The sequence below is a fragment of the Jaculus jaculus genome, chromosome 12 (genome assembly GCF_020740685.1).
Source record: "Jaculus jaculus isolate mJacJac1 chromosome 12, mJacJac1.mat.Y.cur, whole genome shotgun sequence".
NCBI lineage: Eukaryota > Metazoa > Chordata > Mammalia > Rodentia > Dipodidae > Jaculus > Jaculus jaculus.
This window is the reverse complement of record NC_059113.1, coordinates 33,677,295-33,697,736: the sequence shown is the minus strand read 5'-3', so window position 1 is coordinate 33,697,736 and position 20,442 is coordinate 33,677,295. Positions and strand designations below refer to the sequence as shown.

Here is a 20,442-nt window from a genome sequence, read left to right as displayed (position 1 = left end):
TGAGTTCCAGATCAGCCTGGGCTAAAATGAGACCCTACCTCAAAAAAAACAAAGAACAAATAAACACAGGAAGTAAAATAAAATATAATGAAGTAAAATACTGATATCTCACAAGCTGGGGGAAAGGTAGTTACTTGTTAAACTCTATACTTACTTTTGTGTAAAATCCCCTACTTTAACAAAACAAATTAGAAGAAAGCACAGAACTGATTCCAGTCAGTAAAGTATAATATAAACTGAAGTATTTTCCAAAACATAAGCAAGAAAACTGAAGAAAGAGAGGAGAAATGTGAAGGAGAGAGAAGTCACGTAGCAGTAACTATTAAATTTGGGACAGAAGCTGTCACAAGGATGAACTACTAGATTCAGGAAAACTGATCTTAACTGTCAACCAGGAACCAGGCATCTCTCTAGAGAACAATGTCGAACCTAAAGTTGACAGAAACTGACCCAGACATAGCATGCTGGCAGAAGATAGACAGGCTACCTACAAAACAGGCAAATGAGTCATCTACAGAAGCCTCCAGCGAGATCAATTTCACTTTAAGTGTCAAATTCCAGATCCCAGAGATAAAGCAGATGGGGAAAAGTGTCAAGGAGAATGTCAAATTATACTCATCTTCCAGAGGAAACTGAAGATAAACCTTTTTCTCTAATGAGGTGAATATGTGTTGAGGAAATTTTGAGCTTTATAAGAACAGGACTGAAAAATCACACCTTTCATCCAAAATGTAAATGGAAGCTGATAAGGGAAAATCCCTAAAGGAAAGACTCAAGACAAAGAAAGAAAAACAAAGTTATTTTAATGCAAAAATAAGACTCAATGTTTTTAAAAATTACTTTGAGAAAGAGAGATTGGGTACACTAGGGCCTCCTGACACAAACTCCAGACACATGCACCACTTTGTGCAACTGGCTTTACATGGGTACTGAAGGGACCAAACCCATGTCATCAGGCTTTGCATGTAAGTGCCATTTTTTTTTTAATTTTTTTTGTTCATTTTTATTTATTTGAGAGTGACAGAGAGAGAAAGAAGCAGGTAGAGAGAGAGAATGGGCACATCAGGGCTTCCAAGCCACTGCAGACAAACTCCAGATGCGTGCGCCCCCTTGTGCATCTGGCTAACGTGGGTCCTGGGGAATCGAGCCTCAAACCGAGGTCCTTAGGCTTCACAGGCAAGCGCTTAACTGCTAAACCATCTCTCCAGCCCGTAAGTGCCGTTTTTTTTTTCCTTGTTTTTTTGAGGTAAGGGCTTGCTATAGTCCAGGCTAACCTGGAATTTACTATGTAGTCGCAAACTGGGCTTGAACTCACAGCAATCCTCCTACCTCTGCCTCCTGAGTGCTGGGTTAAAGATGTGCCCCACCATGCCAAGCCCAAGACTCACTTTTAATACTGCTTTTTTAAATTCTCTATCTCAAAAAATTAATACTCTGGCTAAAGTTTGAGTAAGATATAGCAGATAATATAAAACTAAAACTTATGACAAACAGGGAAATTTTTCTGATGAAGGGATAATTCACAAACTGGGACTATTAATCACAAAAAAATGGACAAGGAGAATAATCATCATGAAATTTTGCCTAAAAAAAGCTACACCAAATCAGTAAGAACACGGAAGAATTAGACAACACTAATTACAAACAAAGTAAACCAAATATACACACACAGGACACTCCACAAGCAAGAGGTCAACATATGACATTCTTTAAGATAAACCACATGTGAGGGCAGAAAGCAAGTCTCAATAAACTGAAAAGGACACAAATCATACAAAGTATCTTGTTTAAGGAAATTTGGAAAATTCATAAATATTTGGAAATTAACACAATCCTAAATAACCAAAACTGTTAAAAGAGATCATAAGAAAAATTAGAAAATACTTTAAGATGAACAAAAAATGAAAGACAACATACCAAAATTTATGAAATGCAAGGAAGGCTTATAGTTCCAATGTTAAAAAAGATTTTAAATCAATAAGCTAGTATCTCACCTAAGAAGCTAGAAAAAAGAAGCTAAATAAACCTAATATGGGAATGTTCTTATGAAGAATAAAGTGAAATAGGAAAAATATGGAGACAATGAAATCTAAAACTGCCTCATTGAAAAAAAAATCAGTAAAATTAACCAAAAAAAAACCAAAGAGAAATCATGACTTTCTAAGCAGATCCTTCAAAAGTTGAGTGGTAAACATAATGGAGAAGCCAAATCACTTAATAAATATTTTATTAATTTAAAGAGAAGTCTGTTGAGCTGGAGCGATGACTTAGCATTTAAAGGCGCTTGCCTGCAAAGCCAAAGGACCTCATTTCAATTTCCCATGAGCCCCATAAACCAGATGCATGAGGTGGCGCATATATCTGGAGTTTATTTGTAGTGGCTAGAAGCCCTGGCGGGTGCTTGCTCACACTTACCCACACTCTCACTCACTCTCTGCCTCTTTCTCTCAAATAAATAAATAAAAGACTGTCATAAAATTTTTAAAAATTATACTTTCTCAAGGAAGTTTCTTCTAAGTAAAACATCTTAAATCCTTTCAACTATATATTTCATTTGTTATATTTATTAGTGCTTACACTGTAACTGGAATTGTCCTCAGTACTGAAGCAAAATCAAAAAAAGAGAAGAAACTTAAATGTGTTAGTAATCAAGGAGGAAAAATATTGCAGAAAATTCGAAAGGAGACCTGGTCATATTCAAGGAACTGATCATCCCAATGCGTAATACATCAATCCTACAATGACAAAACAATAAAAAACTATGGATCTCATACAAGGAGACAAATGTAAAGTTTCACATAAAATATATGCATTAGAGCTGAAGAAATGGGTCTGCTGCTGAACAGCACTTGCCCCTTAAGCATGAGGGCCTTTGGAGCTAGAAACGGACAAGCTTAACTCTAGAGAACCCATGTAAAAAGCTGGATATGGCCATACACATAACCCTAGTCCATGGGTGGGGATGGGTGGGGAACAGGGAAACCAAAGAATGGCTGGGATTTGCTGAGTGGAGACTTCATCTCAAAGAATGAAATATGTAGATAAGCAGTAAGGATACCCAATGTTCTTCTCTGGCCTCCTCACACAAGCAAATCTGCACATATGTATACACCACACCAAACCACACTGCCCACCCACTCACACACTCTATCTGTATCAATAAGCATTAAACTAATATCAAGCAACATCCTCAAAATTAACATCAAGCAAGCCTGGTTTGTTCCAGACATAGAATAATAAATCTATTCATAAAGCTTGGTGCCAAATTAGACAATGAGATTTGCTCAACATCACTATTACTTAATATTGGTCTAAAGTTACAGTCAATGAACTAGTTTCATGGAGAGATGGTTTGAATCCAGTCTGGAACTACAGAGTGAGTTCCAGGTCAGCCTGGGCTAGAGTGAGACCCAGCCTGGAAAAACAACAAAAAACAAAACAACAACAAAAAAAAGACAATGGTACCTGAGGAATGACATCGGAGGTTCTCCTCTGGCCTCTACACTCAGGTGCACACACACACAGACACATAATAATATAAGAAAATTTTATATGACATGTGACCTAATTTCAGCCAATGAGAAGGAAAAAATACGATCTCTCTTTCCTGGGGACATTTTGAGACAAGACTCCTGAAAACTGCTAAAGCTACTTTTCCACCTAAGAGAAACATGAGGAGAAGGCCAACACAGTGAATTGACAGTGAGGAGGGGTAGGAAGAACTGTCCATAACTAACTCAACAGCCTGCTCCTGATCACTGAACTATCAGTTACATGGGATATTTGTCCTTACTGTTTAACTAGAGCTGGCATTTTCTGCTATTACATTTTGTAAAAATATGCTAATTTATCCAGACAGAAATCTCTTCAAAGTATTTTTTTTTTGGGGGGGGGAGCAGATTTCAAGGTAGTGTCTCAGTCTAGCCCAGGCTGATCTGGAACTTAACTCAATAGCCCCAGGCTGGCCGTAAATTTACAGCAATCCTCCTACCTCTGCCTTCTGGAGTGCTGGGATTAAAGGCATACACCACCACACACAGCTTCTCCCCAAAGTAATTTTTAAAAATATTTGTATTTATTGAGAAAGATAGAGAAAAACAAGCAGATAGGGTATGGGGCACCAGGGCCTCCTGCTATTGCAAACCAATTCCAGATGCATGCACCACCTTGTGCATCTGCAGTACCACATGCTTTGGTTGCAGGATACTGAGAAATCAATTTGAAACTGAGCTGGAAACCTCCTCCCTAGTAACTAATTGTCATAGTGTTATAAAGTGCTAGCAACAAGTCATCAATGGGCTTAACCAGCAAAAGACCCTGCAAGTTATACAGCTGGCCAGCCAGGCAAAATGTGCCAAGTGGTGCAATGCTGGCAAGTCTACTGTGGGGGAAAATAGCTCTGACTGGATCTGAGGTCCTCTCTACAGGAGGGAATTCATATCTAGTACTGAAACCCTAATCAAAAGCCTACGTCTAGGAAGGTCATAAACCCTAGGGGAAGCTACAACTGTTATTTGGCTAAATGCATATATCTACCAAATCACCCTCTAAATATTTATTACATTTAATATAAATATATGCTATATGAAATATTGTGTCACCAAATTGTTACCTGGCTAAATAGATATATTATGTCAACCAAATTGCTCTCTTAAATATTTATGTTTATACTCATATATTAACACTACTCTCAAGCCAGGCGTGGTGGTGCTCACCTTTAATCCCAGCACTCAGGAGTCAGAGGTAGGAGGATCACTGAAGTTTGAGGCCAGCCTGAGACTCCATATTTCAGTCTGGGCTAGAGTGAGACCCTACCTCAAAAAAATAAATAAATAAATAAAAAGTCATAAATGATTCCTATTCTTTTTTTTTTGTTGGTTTTTTTGTTTTTTTGAGGTAGGGTTTTACTCTAGTCCAGGCTGACCTGGAATTCACTATGTAATCTAAGGGTGGCCTTGAACTCACGATGACCCTCCTACCTCTGCTTCCTGAGTGCTGGGATTAAAGGCGTTCCCAGCTGATTCCTATTCTTTAAAATGTAAATAAAGCCAGGCATGGTGGTACACACCATCAATCTCAGCACTCAGAAGGCTGAGGTAGGAGCATCACCGTGAGTTCAAGACCAGTTTGGGCTAGAGTTCCAGGTCAACCTAGGCTACAGTGAGATCCTACCTAGAAAGAAAAAGAAGAAACTCAATCTTTGAACTGGAGAGATGGCCCAGTGATTAAAGGCACTTTCTTGCAAAACCTCATGGCCTGGGTTTGAGTCCTTAGTACCCTTAGTAGCCAGATGCATAAAGTGGTGCAGGTCTGTTTGCAGTGGCAATAGGCCCTAGTATGTGTCCATTCCCCCCTCCCCTCCCCTCCCCTCCCTCCCTCTCTCTCTCCTTGCAAATAAATATATTTTAAAACAAATCACTCTCAATTTTTTTTTTTAGTAAAATAAAATGTAGAGCCAGGGGAGGGCTGGAAAAACATAATACTAAAAAGTAATCAGAAGTTCTTCCTTAGTATTAGGACTGTGGACAATCTTTACTTCTTAAGCTTTTTGAGAAGTATCATGCTACTTTTAGAATTGGAAAAGAAGCTTTTTTAAGAAACTAACATTAAGAGAATGGAGACTCAGCTCAAGTGGCAGAGTGCTTTGCCTCACATACACAAAGGCAGTCTGACCCCCAACACTGCCAAACTGGGCACAGTGCCACGCACCTGTAATCCCAGCATTTTGGAGGTGTGTGTAAGGGAGGATCAGGCATTCAAAGTCATTTAAGGTCAGCCTGGTGTAAAAAGAAACATGCCATGAAGACAGGTGAAGCCTGACCATGAAGGGTATAGAGGGCATTCCACATAGGAATTCTGATTTATTTTAGTGGTGATACAAAGGAACTGAGGTATTTAAAACTCACTTTATCTGCTGCGTGGTAACATTACATGAAGGAAGCAGGAAAATTTGAGGTTACTGGAATCCATACAAGAATGGATGATAAATTCAACCAATGCAGTGGGGTAAGATGAGACATGGCCTGATAATGGGTATATTTTCATGGTTCATCCAACTGAACCTGCTGACTGATTAGGTATGAGGAAGAAACTGCAAGCAAGTCTTAGGTTCTTTCCCAAAGCAACCAGGTGAATAGTGGCATCACTTACTAACCAGGGGCTGACAGGTGAAGAAAGTTTATGAGTGGCAAAAATCAAGAGGCCCACTTTAGAAATTTTAAGTGTGAGATGACCACTTAACACTCAAGTTAAGACGTTAGAGAGGCAATCACAGTCTTGTCTACTGTTCTGGTACCAGCTATGGTGTAAATGTTAAGAGTTGGGCTAGAGACATGGCTTAGTGGTTAAGGCACTTGCCTGCAAAGCCAAAGGACCAAGGTTTGATTCCCTAGGTCCCAAAGAAGCCAGATGCACAAGGTGGCACATGCCTCTGGAGTTTGTTACAGTATCTGGAAGCCCTGACACACCCATTCTCTCTTATCTGCCTCTATCTCTCTCTCAAATAATTTTTTTTTAAATGTTAACAGTTAAAAGTAAGGAGCTACATGGCATCTCCTAGGGCAAGTGGCAGAAGGAAAAGAAAAGCAAGCTGCCACTACCTGGAAATTGGTAAAAGGAAGATGAGAAACCAGCGAGATGACCCAGCAACTACTGTAAGTGATCCCATTAGTCAGCTGGAAACTCGGGGACTAGAAAAGTCTAGAATGCTTATGTAAGCAGTGCTTGATAGGCCACTCCTCTAGCAGTATGGAAAACTAGAATGCTGAGAGAAAAGTTAAGGAAGAAAGTATAAGTGCTAGACTTTGATGAAGGTGGCTGCAGTGAAGCCATGAAGAAGAAAACTTGATTATGTTCAAGAGAGAAATAGTGGGGCCAGGCATTGTGGCGCACACCTTTAATCCCAGAACTCGGCAGACAGAGGTAGGAGGACCACCATAAGTTTGAGGCCACCCTGAGATTACATAGTGAACTCCTCGTCAGCCTAGGCTAGAGTGAGACTCTACCTCAAAAAACCAAAAATAAATAAATAAATAAATAAATAAATACAGACAGAGAATTGGATGACACTAGGACTCAGACAACTCTTTGGAAGTGCCTTACTTTGGGGATGACACAGTTGACCACAGTATCCCAGCATGTTGCCATCTTGCTATCCTTTGGCAGAGTAGACATGCAACGAGTTTCTGTGTGAATGTCAAATCTGACAATTCCTGGTACTTCAAACCAAATTAAGAAACCCAAACAAAAAGAGAGCTGAAAAGCTTCCTGACCACTCATTCTGTTCTAGTTCCCACAACTAGAAAAACAAGAACTTCTTTCTCTTCTTTACCCTGTTTCACATCTATAGCCACAAAGTAAGTATTTAGCTTTCCTCTCCCACCCAGGGCCAGCTTCTTGTTTCTGCTGCCGTGCTTTCCCTGCCATGATGGGCTGGATTCCCTCAGGCTGTAATATGTAGTAAACTAAAATGAAGTTGTCTTGCCAAGTATCAGTCATACACATGAGAAAAGCAGCAAATACAGAAAGCAAGTACTGAGAAGTGGGGCTACTACTGTGTAAATCTGACCCTGTGGCTCAAAGGCTTTTAGAACAGGTTTATGGGAACAGACTGGGAGAGCTGAGACTTTGGGCTAGCAAAGCCCTAGAATGTTATAAGCAGAATTTAATGGGACATTCTGCTGGGTGTTTGAAAGCCAGAATGCAAAAAGTGGAGGGCTTGCCTCATGAGGCTTCAGAGGAAACAAGGACTCAATCAGGAACTGGGTTAGAGACTACTCATTGAACTTCTAGCAAAGAATCTGACTGTATTTTGTGTCCTGAAAACTTGAGAGAGGTTGAGCTGAATTTAAAGGACTAACTTGTTGGACGGAGGAAATTTTAAGATAGTCTAGCATTCCAAGTGTGGCATGCCTTCTGTTGCTCTTATTCATATCTACAGTGAGGGAGCAAAAATGACACAGAAATAAATGAAAAATACAAAGTTTAGCAAGAAAAATAATATGAGTAGCAATATGCTGAGAAAAGAGCTGTCACTGTTAAGGACATTGTCCTATGCACTCAGACAACAGAAAAGACACCCTAAAGACCACATTGGCTGAAAGCTCTAACTTAGGAGAATGAAGTCTTTTGGAAGCAAGAGACTGAGTGGAGAATTTAGAAAATGTCACAGAAGGGGCTATCTGCTCAAAAACAACTGCCTAGAAAAGTTTTCAGATCAAGACATACAGATGCCACTAGAGCTGTGGTCCAAAGGGGCCAGGCTACATCCAAGGTAGCAGAACCTGTCAGCATCATCCATGTGGTACTGGTACTGGAGGCATGAAAGGTACACGACTGAGGGTCATGGAGTCTTAATTCACGGGTTCCAGAGAGATGCAATGTGTGGCAGAGATGGAATTCCTACAAGGAGGACTGAGAGGACATTGATTTAAGCTACGAAGATGAACCCTAAATTTTGAGGGAGATGTCAGGATTTGGGCAACACAAGAACTATGGAACATCTGCCAAGGAAACCTGCACACATGGAGTTGAGCTGCCCAAGACAGTCTATGGGTACTGCTGACAGCCAAGCTAGAGGGATGGCACTACCTTTCCTTACAGCCAGGATGACTCTCTGAGGAGCCCTAGAGGTGGACATGGAGCTGCAAGATTTGGAGATTGCTCTTTGCTGCATTTGTCTTGCTGTGATATGATTTTTCCTTATAGTGTCCCCATTCCTTCTTTTTGGAATATTAATATTTACTTTGGGCCACAGTGTGTTGGAAATATGTAACTTGCTTTTGATGTTACAGTAACTCACAGGTAAGAGCTTTGTCAAAGACTTTTAGGATTTTTTTAATTTGGATATGAATAAATTATGTAATTTATTTATGACAGGGAGGGAGAGAGAGGAAGGGCAGAAGAGATAGAGAGAATGAGTACACCAGGGCCTCTACCTACTGCAAACAAACTCTAGACATATGCACTACCACATGTATCTGACTTTACGTCAGTACTGGGGAATCAAACCCGGATCCTTAGGCTTTTCAGGTAAGTGTCTTAACTGCTGAGCCATCTATCCAGACCAAATTTTGCATTTTGATAGCCATAGGCCTATCTGGACAATGAGTAGGATACGACTTAATAGTAGTATGGTTGAGCCGGGCATGGTGGTGCACGCCTTTAATGCCAGCACTCAGGAGGCAGAGGTAGGAGGATCACTATGAGTTCGAGGTCACTCTGAGACTTCATAGTGAATTCCAGATCAGCCTGGACCAGAGTGAGATACTACCTCTGGTGAGGAGCAGGGAGGGAGAAAAGAAAGAAAAAAAAAAGTGGGATGTAAGTTGACAAGGGATGGCCTTGTAACAGTTAATCTTTGTTGTCAACTTGAAAGGACTTAGAATCACTGTGGAAACAAGTCTCTAGCATGTATGCAGAGGATTTTCTATATTAGATTGTATGAGGTTAAAAAAAAAAAAATCAGCCCTAGCCAGGCACGATGGCACACATCCACAAATCCAGATTTGGAAGGCAGATATAGATGGATTGCTGTGAGTCTAAGGCCACCCTGAGACTACACAGTGAATTCCAGGTCAGCCTTGGCTACAGTAAAACAACCCTACCTCGAAAAACAAAAACAAAAAGCCAGCCCTAACTGTAGGTAGCACCATTCCATGCTCTGGGTGTCCTGGGCTGCAAAGAAGGAGAAAGCTAGCTAATCACAAGCATCCATATGTTTCCTGACTGTGGAATCAATGTGGCCAGCTGCTTCAAGCTCCTGCCACCAGTCTTTCCCTACCATGACAAACCGTATCCCCTCCAACTGTAAGCTGAAATAAACCCCTCTTTCCTTCAGGTGCCGTTGTCAGGCATTTGCACCAGCAATGAGAAAAGTAACATACAGGAGTTTAAAAATAAAACAAAATAAAAAGCAGGATCATTTAAAACAAACACCTTATTTCAAATTCTCTACTAAGATGTTGTAACAGTCACTTAGTTTCCTGAGGTAACTTTCCCTCCCCCAATGCAGTATCTTTCCTTTCTGTGAAGGAGAGCAGCAAAGACCTTAGAAAAATACAATGTCCAAAAGAGTCAAGTTTCTTACCTGACATAATATCTTCTGCTAATTCCTTTTCTCTTTCAATTTTTTCCTCTAGAGTTGAAATGCAGAACTCATAACCAGCAAGGGCAAATTCTTGCCTGTGAAGCAAGTACCACAGTCAAAAGTTCACCTTTTCTCAAACTCCTCTTTACATATTTCATCCTTCCAGCTCAGGTTTTAGCATTATCATTATCAGTAAAAAGAGAAGAGGGAATTTTACTCTATCTTTCAGCTGTTAGTCTGCCATTTCCCTGAAAGTTTTTTTTTTAAGCTATCTATTTAAGATAAATTGAGACATAAAAGTAGGAATGCTGCCATCATTTTCATTGCAGACATAATGACTAGTCTTTCATAATTTCCCAGTACAGAGAGTTCCAAGTTAAGTCCATTTCTTCACATGGCTTCACCTCTGGTCAAAGTAATAAAACTGAGTGAGGCTCTGGGCCCCTGTACTAAGTATCCCAAATGCTGACCTCTTACACTTCTGTGAAGTCTTTGGTGGGAGGGGTCACTAAGTACTTCTCTCAAGCTAGAACTTTTCAAACTCCTGCCTCCATCTCTTCAGAAATATCCTACTGGCATGAGCCACCCCAACTAACTGTAAATCTTCTTTAAAAAAAAATTTATTAATTTGTGAGCAAAGGGAGATAGAAGAGGAACACAGAGAATGGGCACACCAGGGCCTCCAGCCACTGCTTATGAACTCCAGACATATGCATCACTTTGTGCTGGCTGTATGTACTAGGACCATTGCTCCAGCCCTTTCACACTGCAAATCTGATAAAGTTTCTTGTTTTTGGTTTTTTGAGGTAGGATATCAACTCTAGCCCAGGCTGATCTGGAATTCACTACATAGTCTCAGAGTGCCCTCAAACTCACTGTGATCCTCCTACCTCTGCCTCCGAAGTGCTAGGCTTAAAGGTGTGCACCACCACATCCAAGAATAAAGTTTCTTTACACAATCTGAATTAGCTAGGTCTCCATCTCTCCAGCCCTCAATTTTTTTTTAAAGATACAAAGTTTATTAATCAAAACACAGGAAGACTAAGTAGATGCTAATAAAATGAAGGTGTTCCTGACTGGAAAGCAGAGGCCAGGGCTAGGGCCTCTAGCCTCAATGAGCAACATCTGTATAGCACACAGTATAATGATATACAAACTTCTGGCACTAACTTCTACAAAGAATCAAAAACCTGAAAAAGCCAGGCGTGGTAGCACACGCCTTTAGTCCCAGCACTCAGGAGACAGAGGTAGGAAGACTACTGTAAGTTCAAGGCTGGCCTGAGACTGGAAATACAGTGAGTTCCAAGTCACCCCAAACTAGAGCAAGACTCTACCCAGAAAAGGCAAAAAAAAAAAAAAAGGATTATATCTAACTTACAGCCATTTATTTTCCAAAATGTATAACATGAGCCATGAGATTGTTCCATAGCAACTTGCAACTTTCACTACTTCATGTCATACTTAACATTACCTTTTGTCCATTCCTGTATTAACAAAGTGGCTTCTTCAAGTAGTAGTTTTATACAGCTTTTTCTGCTGCTAAGAGAACTAGCTCTAGTTTCTTTGTTCATTTCACTGATTCACTTTATCACAGGGTAGCCACAAGTGTAAAGGCTAAATACTCTATTCAAATTCATGGAAACAGAGGAGCAAAACTGAAAATACTGAAAACTGCAAAGACGAAAGATAAGATGTCTAATTTTTTTGGAAACTCAGTTGACTAATAGGTAAATGAGGGTCAGAGTTTTGTGTCCACACTTCTACTCCTTGGACACTGCCATACCTGTATTATGACAGCACTTACCTATTCTGAGCAGCATATATACTAGCCAGCTTCAGGGAGATTTCAATTATTGCATTGTCTTCCTGTTGAGACAGAGATGAAGGAAATTCATGACAAGTTTCTCTTAGAGCATTTCACAACTTCTACAATGACTTTGCCCTCAAAGCCAGTCTTTTTTTTTTTTGATTTTTAAGAATTAGGCAAATGTTGCTGAGCGTGGTGGCACAGGCCTTTAATCCCTGCACTCAGGAGGCAGAGGTAGATCACCGTGAGTTCAAGGCCACCCTGTGACTACATGGTGAATTCCAGGTCAGCCTGAGTTAGAGTAAGACCTTACCTCGGGAAAAAAAAAAAAAAGAATTAGGCAACTGTGAATTCTTTTTTGAAGGGAAGGGGAGGTGGCGGTGGATATTAAGGGTCTCACTTCATCTAGCCCAGGCTGACCTAGAATTCACTATGTAGTCTCAGGCTGGCCTTAAACTCATAGCAATCCTCCTACCTCTGCCTCCCAAGTGCTGAAAGAAAAGATGTGCACCACCACACCCAGCTCTGTCTCAATTAAATATATACATATATACATATATATAGTTTGTTTATTTGAGAGAGAGAGAGAAAGAGGGATATAGAGAGAGAATGGGTGTGCCAGGGCCTCTAGCCACTGCAAACAAACTCCAAATATATGCACCACCTTGTGCATCTGATTTACATGGGTACTAGGGAATCAAACCTGGGTCTTTAGGCTTCACAGGCAAGCATCTTAACTGCTGAGCCACCTCTCCAGCCCTCAATTTTTTTTTAATAGATACAAAGTTTATTAAAAACAAGTTGCAGAGGGCTGGTGTGATGGCTTAGCGGTTAAGGCATTTGCCTACAAAGCCAAAGGACCCAGGTTCAATTCCCCAGGACCCATGTTAGCCAGATGCACAAGGGGGTACATATATCTGGAGTTCGTTTGCAGTGGCTGGATGCCCTGGTGCGCCCATTCTTTCTCATTCACTCTCTCTCTCTCCCTCCCTCCCTCCTTTCTCTGTCAAAGAAAGAAAGAAAGAAAGAAAGAAAGAAAGAAAGAAAGAAAGAAAGAAAGAAAGAAAGAAAGAAAGAAAATACATTTAAAAAGGTATGTACCACCAAGCGTAGTGCCACACCTTCAAAAAAAAAAATAGGTTGCAAAAAGCTGGGCAGGGTGGTACACAACTTTAATCCCAGCACTTGGGAAGCAGAGGTACAAGGATTACTGCAAGTTCAAAACCACCTTGAAACTACATAGAGATACTGAGATACTGTGAGACCCTACCTCGGAAAAGAAAAGAAAAAAAAAAAAAAGGCTGCAGGGCTGGAGAGATGATGGCTTAGCAATTAAGGTGCTTGCCTGTGAAGCCTAAGGACCCATGCTCAACTCTTCAGATCGCACATAGCCCGACGCACAAGGTGATGCAAGCATGCAAGGTTGCACATGCATGCAAGGTGGCATACACATCTGGAGTTTGATTCAGTGGGTGGAGGTCCTGGCACGCCAATTCTCTCTTGCTCTCATTTAAAAAAAAAAAAAGTCCAGTCTGTTTGTTGAGCTTGTCTCAAAAAAAAAAAAATAGGTTGCAAAGAAATCAGTTTGGATGTTCCCATAGCAACAAATGTTCACATTTGACCTAACTGTTCAGGAATGTCCAATTATCCTTTACTATGGATTTTACAAGCACACATACAGATGCCCCAACAGGCAGATGTACCAACTTCTGTAGGTATACACATATATCTATCTTCCCATATACAAGCAGACATTTGCATGCTTGTCTCGAGGGAGGTGTGAATGTGCTTCTGAAGGCTGACAGTGTTCTTCAGAGCTCTGTAGACACCAGCAAGGAGCTTGGACTTCCCAGGCAAGCCTTTAAATCCTTCATCAACTCTGAGAACCATTAGACTCTCGTACAGAAGAAACAGTAAAGGCACACTTGCAAATAAGAACACTGACAGGGCTAGAGAGATTGCTTAGCAGTTAAGGCGCTTGCCTACAAAGCCCAAGGACCTAGATTCCATTCCATACTACTCACGTAAGCCAGATGCACAAGGTGGCACATTTCTCTAGACTTCGTTTATAATGGCTGAAGGCAATGGCATGCTCATTCTCTCTCTCTGCCTCTTTCTCAAATAAATAAATAAGATTAATTTTAAAAAAGAACACAGGGGCTGGAGGGATGGCTTAGTGGTTAAGGAGTTTGCCTGAAAAGCCAAAGGACCTAGGTTCGATTCCCCAGGACCCATGTTAGCCAGATGCACAAGGTGGCACATGCGTCTGCAGTTCATTTGCAGCGGCTGGAGGCCCTGGCATGCCCATTCTATTCTCTGTCTCTTTCAATAAATAAATAAATAAATATAAATAAATTTAAAAAAAACACATATAGAATGGAATTTCAAATGGGAAAGTGTGGGGGTGGGGAGGGAGGGAATTACCATGGGATATATTTTATAATCATGGAAAATGTTAATAAAAATTTTAAAAAAACAACAACATATAGACGTAAAAAATATTTATATTTTCTAGGTGTGGTGATGCACACCTTTAATTCCTGCACTCAGGAGGCAGAGGTAAGAGGACGGACAACAGTCCAAGGCCACCATGTGACTACAGTGAATTCTAGGTCAGCCTGGGCTAGAGTGAGACCCTACCTCAAAAACAAAACAAAACAAAAAATTACACTTGCTCTTTCAACGGATTTATCATACAACTCTTATTAAAAGTGGGTTTGGAAAAAAAAAAAGAAAGAAAAAAAAGTGGGATGTAAGTTGACAAGGGATGGCCTTGTAACAGTTAATCTTTGTTGTCAACTTGAAAGGACTTAGAATCACTGTGGAAACAAGTCTCTAGCATGTATGCAGAGGATTTTCTATATTAGATTGTATGAGGTTAAAAAAAAAAAAAAAAATCAGCCCTAGCCAGGCACGATGGCACACATCCTCAAATCCAGGTTTGGAAGGCAGATATAGATGGATTGCTGTGAGTCTAAGGCCACCCTGAGACTACACAGTGAATTCCAGGTCAGCCTTGGCTACAGTAAAACAACCCTACCTCGAAAAACAAAAACAAAAAGCCAGCCCTAACTGTAGGTAGCACCATTCCATGCTCTGGGTGTCCTGGGCTGCAAAGAAGGAGAAAGCTAGCTAATCACAAGCATCCATATGTTTCCTGACTGTGGAATCAATGTGGCCAGCTGCTTCAAGCTCCTGCCACCAGTCTTTCCCTACCATGACAAACCGTATCCCCTCCAACTGTAAGCTGAAATAAACCCCTCTTTCCTTCAGGTGGGCTCTGGGCTAGAAAGATGGCTTAGTAGTTAAGGCAGTTGCCTGCAAGGCCTAAGAATACATGTTCAAATCTCGAGATCCCAGGTAGCCAGACACAAAGTGATGCAAGCATGCAATATCACAGATGTGCACAAGGGGATACATGTGATGGCAGTTCAATCACAGTGGCTGAAAGGCCCTGATACACCCACCCACTCATTCATTCACTCACACACGCCTTTAATCCCAGCACTTGGGAGGCAGAGGTAGGAGGATGGCTGTGAGTTCGAGGCCACCCTGAGACTCCATAGTGAATTCCAGGTCAGCCTGGGCTAGAGTGAGACCCTACCTCGAAAAACCAAAAAAATAAAAATAAATAATTAAAATTTTTTTATTTTTAAGGTATGGTGGTGCACCCCTTTAATCCCAGCACTCGGGAGGCAGAAGTAGGAGGATCACCATGAGTCCAAGGCCATCCTGAAACTACATAGCAAATTCCAGGTCAGCCTGGGCTAGAGTGAGATCCTACCTCAAAAAACCAAAAATTTAAAAATTTAAAAAAATTTTTAAAGTGGGTTCAGGCTGGAGATGGTTTAGCAGTTAAGATGCTTGCTTGCAGGTTTATTTCCCCAGGACCCACATAAGCCAGGTGCACAAGGTAGCACATGTGTCTGGAGTCCATTTATAGTGGCTAGAGATCCTTTCTCTCTATCTGCCTCTTTCTCAAATAGGAAAAGTTAAAAGAAAACTTTTTTAAGTGGTTTCTAGGGTGGCTAATGTCTCTCTTCTATTTGAAAGTGTGTACATTTTCCTCAGAAATCCACCTTTTTTACCTTTTACCTTTTTTAGTCAATGCATGTGCTGAGGCTGGGGGAGTTGTCAGACAGCAAGACTAGTTTACAAACTGCTTCAGTGAGTTGTTAATAACTAAAAAATATCCTTACCTGCTTCATGCCTCCGCCAAGCAGGTAACTCATTGTTGCTTTAAAAAGTTGTTCTGCCTAAAAGTATAAGAAAAATATTTTAAAAAAACAAAAACAAGTGCTCCACCACCTACATATACATCCCTGTATTCTAAGTACCAGTGTGATGCCCAACACATTATTCCCTATATGAGCAAGCACACACAGACACACACAGAAGAAGAGCTGTTATTCCCTATGTACACACACATCGGAGGGGGGAGTTGGTTATTTGTTTGGGGAGAACAGACCAAAATATCAGGACTTCACATCCTGTGTACCTTAAACCACCCTGTGATACATGGAAATTAACCTCAGAGATTAATTTATCCAAGCCACTATGGTACATGCAAATTATTTTAATATTTACCATCTTATAAGCTGAATTGTTTACAAATCTCCTCAAAACCGAAAGGGCTAAAAAGATGGCTCAGCAGTTAAAGGCCCTTGCTTGCAAAGCTTGCCACCCTGGGTTCAATTCCCCAGTACCCATGTAAAGCCAGATGCACAAAGTGATACATGCATCTGGAATTCATTTGCAATGGCAAGAGACCCTGGCACATACATTCACTATATAGTCTCAGGGTGGCCTCAAACTCACAGTAATCCTCTCACCTCTGCCTCCCAAGTACAAAAATTAAAGGCATGAGCCACCATGCCCAGCTAAAAAACAATTTTTTGTTTGTTTGTTTTTTCAAGATAGGGTCTCACTCTAGCCCAAGGCTGACCTGGAATTCACTCTGTCTTCTCAAGGTGGCCTCAAACTCATGGTGATCCTCCTACCTCTGCCTCCCGAATGCTGAGATTAAAAGTGTGCACCACCAAGCCTGGCTTAAAAATATTTTTCAATCCCTTCAAAATTTCAAAACAGCCTTCCTTACAGTTAGATATGCGATCATATGATGAATTCTGCCAATAGTTATAGTCAGAAGGAAATGTGAACACTTTTTAAGCCATATTTTATAATGAAGCTACTTGCTTTCCAGCTTCTCTCCTCCTGCCTGCAGGATGGGGAGCATGGGAGAGATGTCAGCTTTTATGCAGATTAAGGGGTGTATCTGAATGAACTGGAATTTCTGAACCAAACAAGAGATGCCAAACCTAACTTACAGTCTTTAGTCTACCTTGAGGTGAATGTATTAAAGACAAAGACACCTTGAGTCATTCTATTTTGAGGTCTCTCTGAAACAGCAGCTTAGTATATACTCTTGTGACTGTAGTCCCCTAAGACTAGTTTTTTACAATTTCATATTTTAAAGTGATTTACTTACATTTTCAAGTTGGCCTCGTATGAATGCTAAGTTGGCCATCTGAAAGCAAATTAAAATAATTGTTCAGTTTAGGACACTGCACCCCACTAATTCAAAATTCTTTATAGTAAAGATTCCTTTCTACTTTCACACTCTTAAAAAATTAGGTCAGCCGGGCATGGTGGCACACGCCTTTAATCCCAGTACTCGGGAGGCAGAGGTAGGAGTATCGCCATGAGTTCAAGGCCACCCTGAGACTACATAGTGAATTCCAGGTCACCCTGGACCAGAGTGAGATCCTACCTCAAAAAAACAAAAACAAAATTAGTCCAGAGCTAGGTGTGGTGGCACACACCTTTAATCCCAGCACTTGGGAGGCAGAGGTAGGAGGATCGCCATGAGTTTGAGGCCAGCCTGAGAATACAGAGTGAATTCCAGGTCAGCCTGTGTTAAAGACCCTACATCAAGAAAAAAAAGTTCAGGGCTGTGGAGATGGCTCAGAGTGATTGGGTAACAAGCACTGAAGACCTGATTTCAGTCCTCAGCACCCATATAAAAAACTGGGTTAAAGCCGGGCGTGGTGGCGCACGCCTTTAATCCCAGCACTTGGGAGGCAGAGGTAGGAGGATCACTGTGAGTTCGAGGCCACCCTGAGACTCCGTAGTGAATTCCAGGTCAGCCTGGGCTAGAATGAAACCCTACCTCGAAAAACCAAAAAAAAAAAAAAAAGCTGTGTTTGTTAAACTGGGACTGGTGGTGCATGCCTGTACCTTTAATCCCAGCACCTAGGAAGTTGAGGTAGGAGGATCCCTGTGAGCTCAAGGCCAGGTTAGGCTACAGAGTGAGTTCCAAGTTGGCCTGGGTAGAATAAGACCCTGCTTAAAAAAAAAAAAAAAAAAAAAAAAAAAACTAGGTGTCATTGCGCTCACTTTACTTTATTCCCAGTGCCAAGGGGGCAGAAACAGAAGAACTACTGGTGCTTACTGATCAGCCAATCTAACGAAAAAAAGAAAAAGAAACCAAACAAACAAACAGGGAGTTACAAAACGAGCAAATTAAGGTGGAAGAGCAATAGAGGATCCTGAAAACTTCATGATCCCTCATGTGTGCATATGGGGCATACACATCTGCACACACCCATGCAAATACCACATGTACTACACACACAAAAAAAAATAGTTCAAAGTAGAGAAAATATGTCACCATTTAATTTGCTAGAGGCACAGTACAGCAATGGTGTAAGAAATAACTTTATTACACATACTTTATTGAAAGCAAACTACATTTAGTTCTATTCATTACTGAAGAAACAAGTATTATATTTGTTTCTTTTTGGTCTGGAATTGTAAAGGATCCTGTAAAAGGTTTTGAAAAAATGAGAGGCTGGAGAGATGGTCCAACAGTTAAAGAGGCACTTGCTTGCAAAGCCTGACAGCTGGAGTTTGACTCCCCAGTATCCACATAAAGCCAGATATACAACAGGCACATGCATCCAGTGTTCATTTGCAGTGACAAGAGGCCCTGGTGTCCCATTCTCTCTCTCTCTCTTATTCTTTCTCTATTTACAATTTTTTTTTTTTTTTTTTTTTTTTGGTTTTTCAAGGTAGGGTCTCACTCTGGTCCAGGCTGACCTGGAATTAAATCTGTAGTCTCAGGGTGGCTTTGAACTCATGGCAATCCTCCTACCTCTGCCTCCCGAGTGTTGGGATTAAAGGCACCACCACGCCTGGCTACAAATAATTTTTTAATTAAAAAAAAAGCTGAAAGCAAAAGAAAACTTACTTTAAAAAATAAAAAACAAAACCCAAAACCTTTAGGACATGCTAAAGGTCAGGAATAAAAATGAGAAATGAGAATAACACTTTCTCAGCATCCAACCTTCCTAGGCAGTAGTTCAGACTGGTTAGAAGAGTTACCAAATCGTAAGTGTAAGTGATGGCCTTCTTGTTATCACTCTGATATGCAAGGCGAAGAGCATCATGCAAAATCAGCTCAGCTTCCTCTGGCTCATCTTTCATGATGCTCAACTGAAAACAAAGACAAAGAAGATAACATTAAATGAAATATAAAGACAGCAGATGCACACACCAGAGTACACATGTCTATACCATTGCAATACACTGAAAATTAACGTGGGGGGTAAGGAGAGTATTACCATGGGTATTTTTTATAATCATGGAAAACATTAATAAAAATTGAGAAAAAAAATAAAACTGAATAGGGGCTGGAGAGATGGCTTAATGGTTAAGGCCCACAAAGGCAAAAGACCCAGTATCCACATAAAGCCAGATGCACAAGGTGGTGTATGTGTTTGGAATTCATTTGCAGTGGCTAGAGGCCCTGGCATACCCATTCATTCTCTCTCTCTCTCTCCCTCTCTCTGCCTCTTTCTCTCACAAGTAAATAAAATATTTTTTAAAACTGAAAAAAAAAACAAAAAAAAGCATATTTATTACACACTTATTGAACCTCTACTATGCACCAGACACTATGACTACTAAGATGACAGGGAGATCAGCTTCACTTGCAGCTAGATGTGACCACATAACAAACACAGTTTTGACTACCAGATGCACACAGAAGGAATATAAGCAATTTGTACATCTTGTTTATAAGGAAGCTACTTGCCTTCCATCTATTTTTAATGTCCCTGCCTGAGAGAGGGGACTCTGAAAGAAAAGTAAGCTAAATTACAACTCATGAGAAGAACCATGGAGAAAAATGATGAAAGGAAGTATAGGGATAGTCTCTTATGGGAATCAAGGAAGCCTTGAAGAAAGGGAGAGTGGAACTAAAGGATAAGAATGAGTTGGGGGCTGGAGAGATGGCTTAATTGTTAAGGCACTTGCCTGTGAAGCCAAAGGACCCAGGTTTGATTCCCCAGCACCCATGTAAAGACAGATGCACAAGGTGGCACACGTCTGGAATTCGTTTTCAGTGGCTGGAGGCCCTGGCATGCCTTCTCTCTCTCCCTCTTTCTTCTCTCTCTCTCTCTCTCAAATAAACAAATGAATTTTAAAAAAATTTTAAATGAGCCAACCAAATAATAAACTGAGGTGGGAGAATGATCTAAACAGAGAA

General features: G+C 40.7%; 1 protein-coding gene across 3 annotated transcripts in view; it reads right to left on the bottom strand.

Moving 5' to 3' along the window:
• Ttc19 (tetratricopeptide repeat domain 19) overlaps positions 1–20,442 on the bottom strand; it is a 38,057-nt gene that overhangs the window by 16,231 nt on the left and 1,384 nt on the right. For all 3 annotated transcript variants that reach the window (XM_045131728.1, XR_006632957.1, XR_006632956.1), the window contains exons 3-7: positions 19,278–19,388; positions 17,383–17,421; positions 16,094–16,150; positions 11,892–11,953; positions 10,088–10,182 (exon numbers count right to left, since the gene is read on the bottom strand). In XM_045131728.1, the coding sequence (XP_044987663.1) occupies positions 10,088–10,182; positions 11,892–11,953; positions 16,094–16,150; positions 17,383–17,421; positions 19,278–19,388 (364 nt within the window). The remainder of the gene's footprint in view (positions 1–10,087; positions 10,183–11,891; positions 11,954–16,093; positions 16,151–17,382; positions 17,422–19,277; positions 19,389–20,442) is intronic.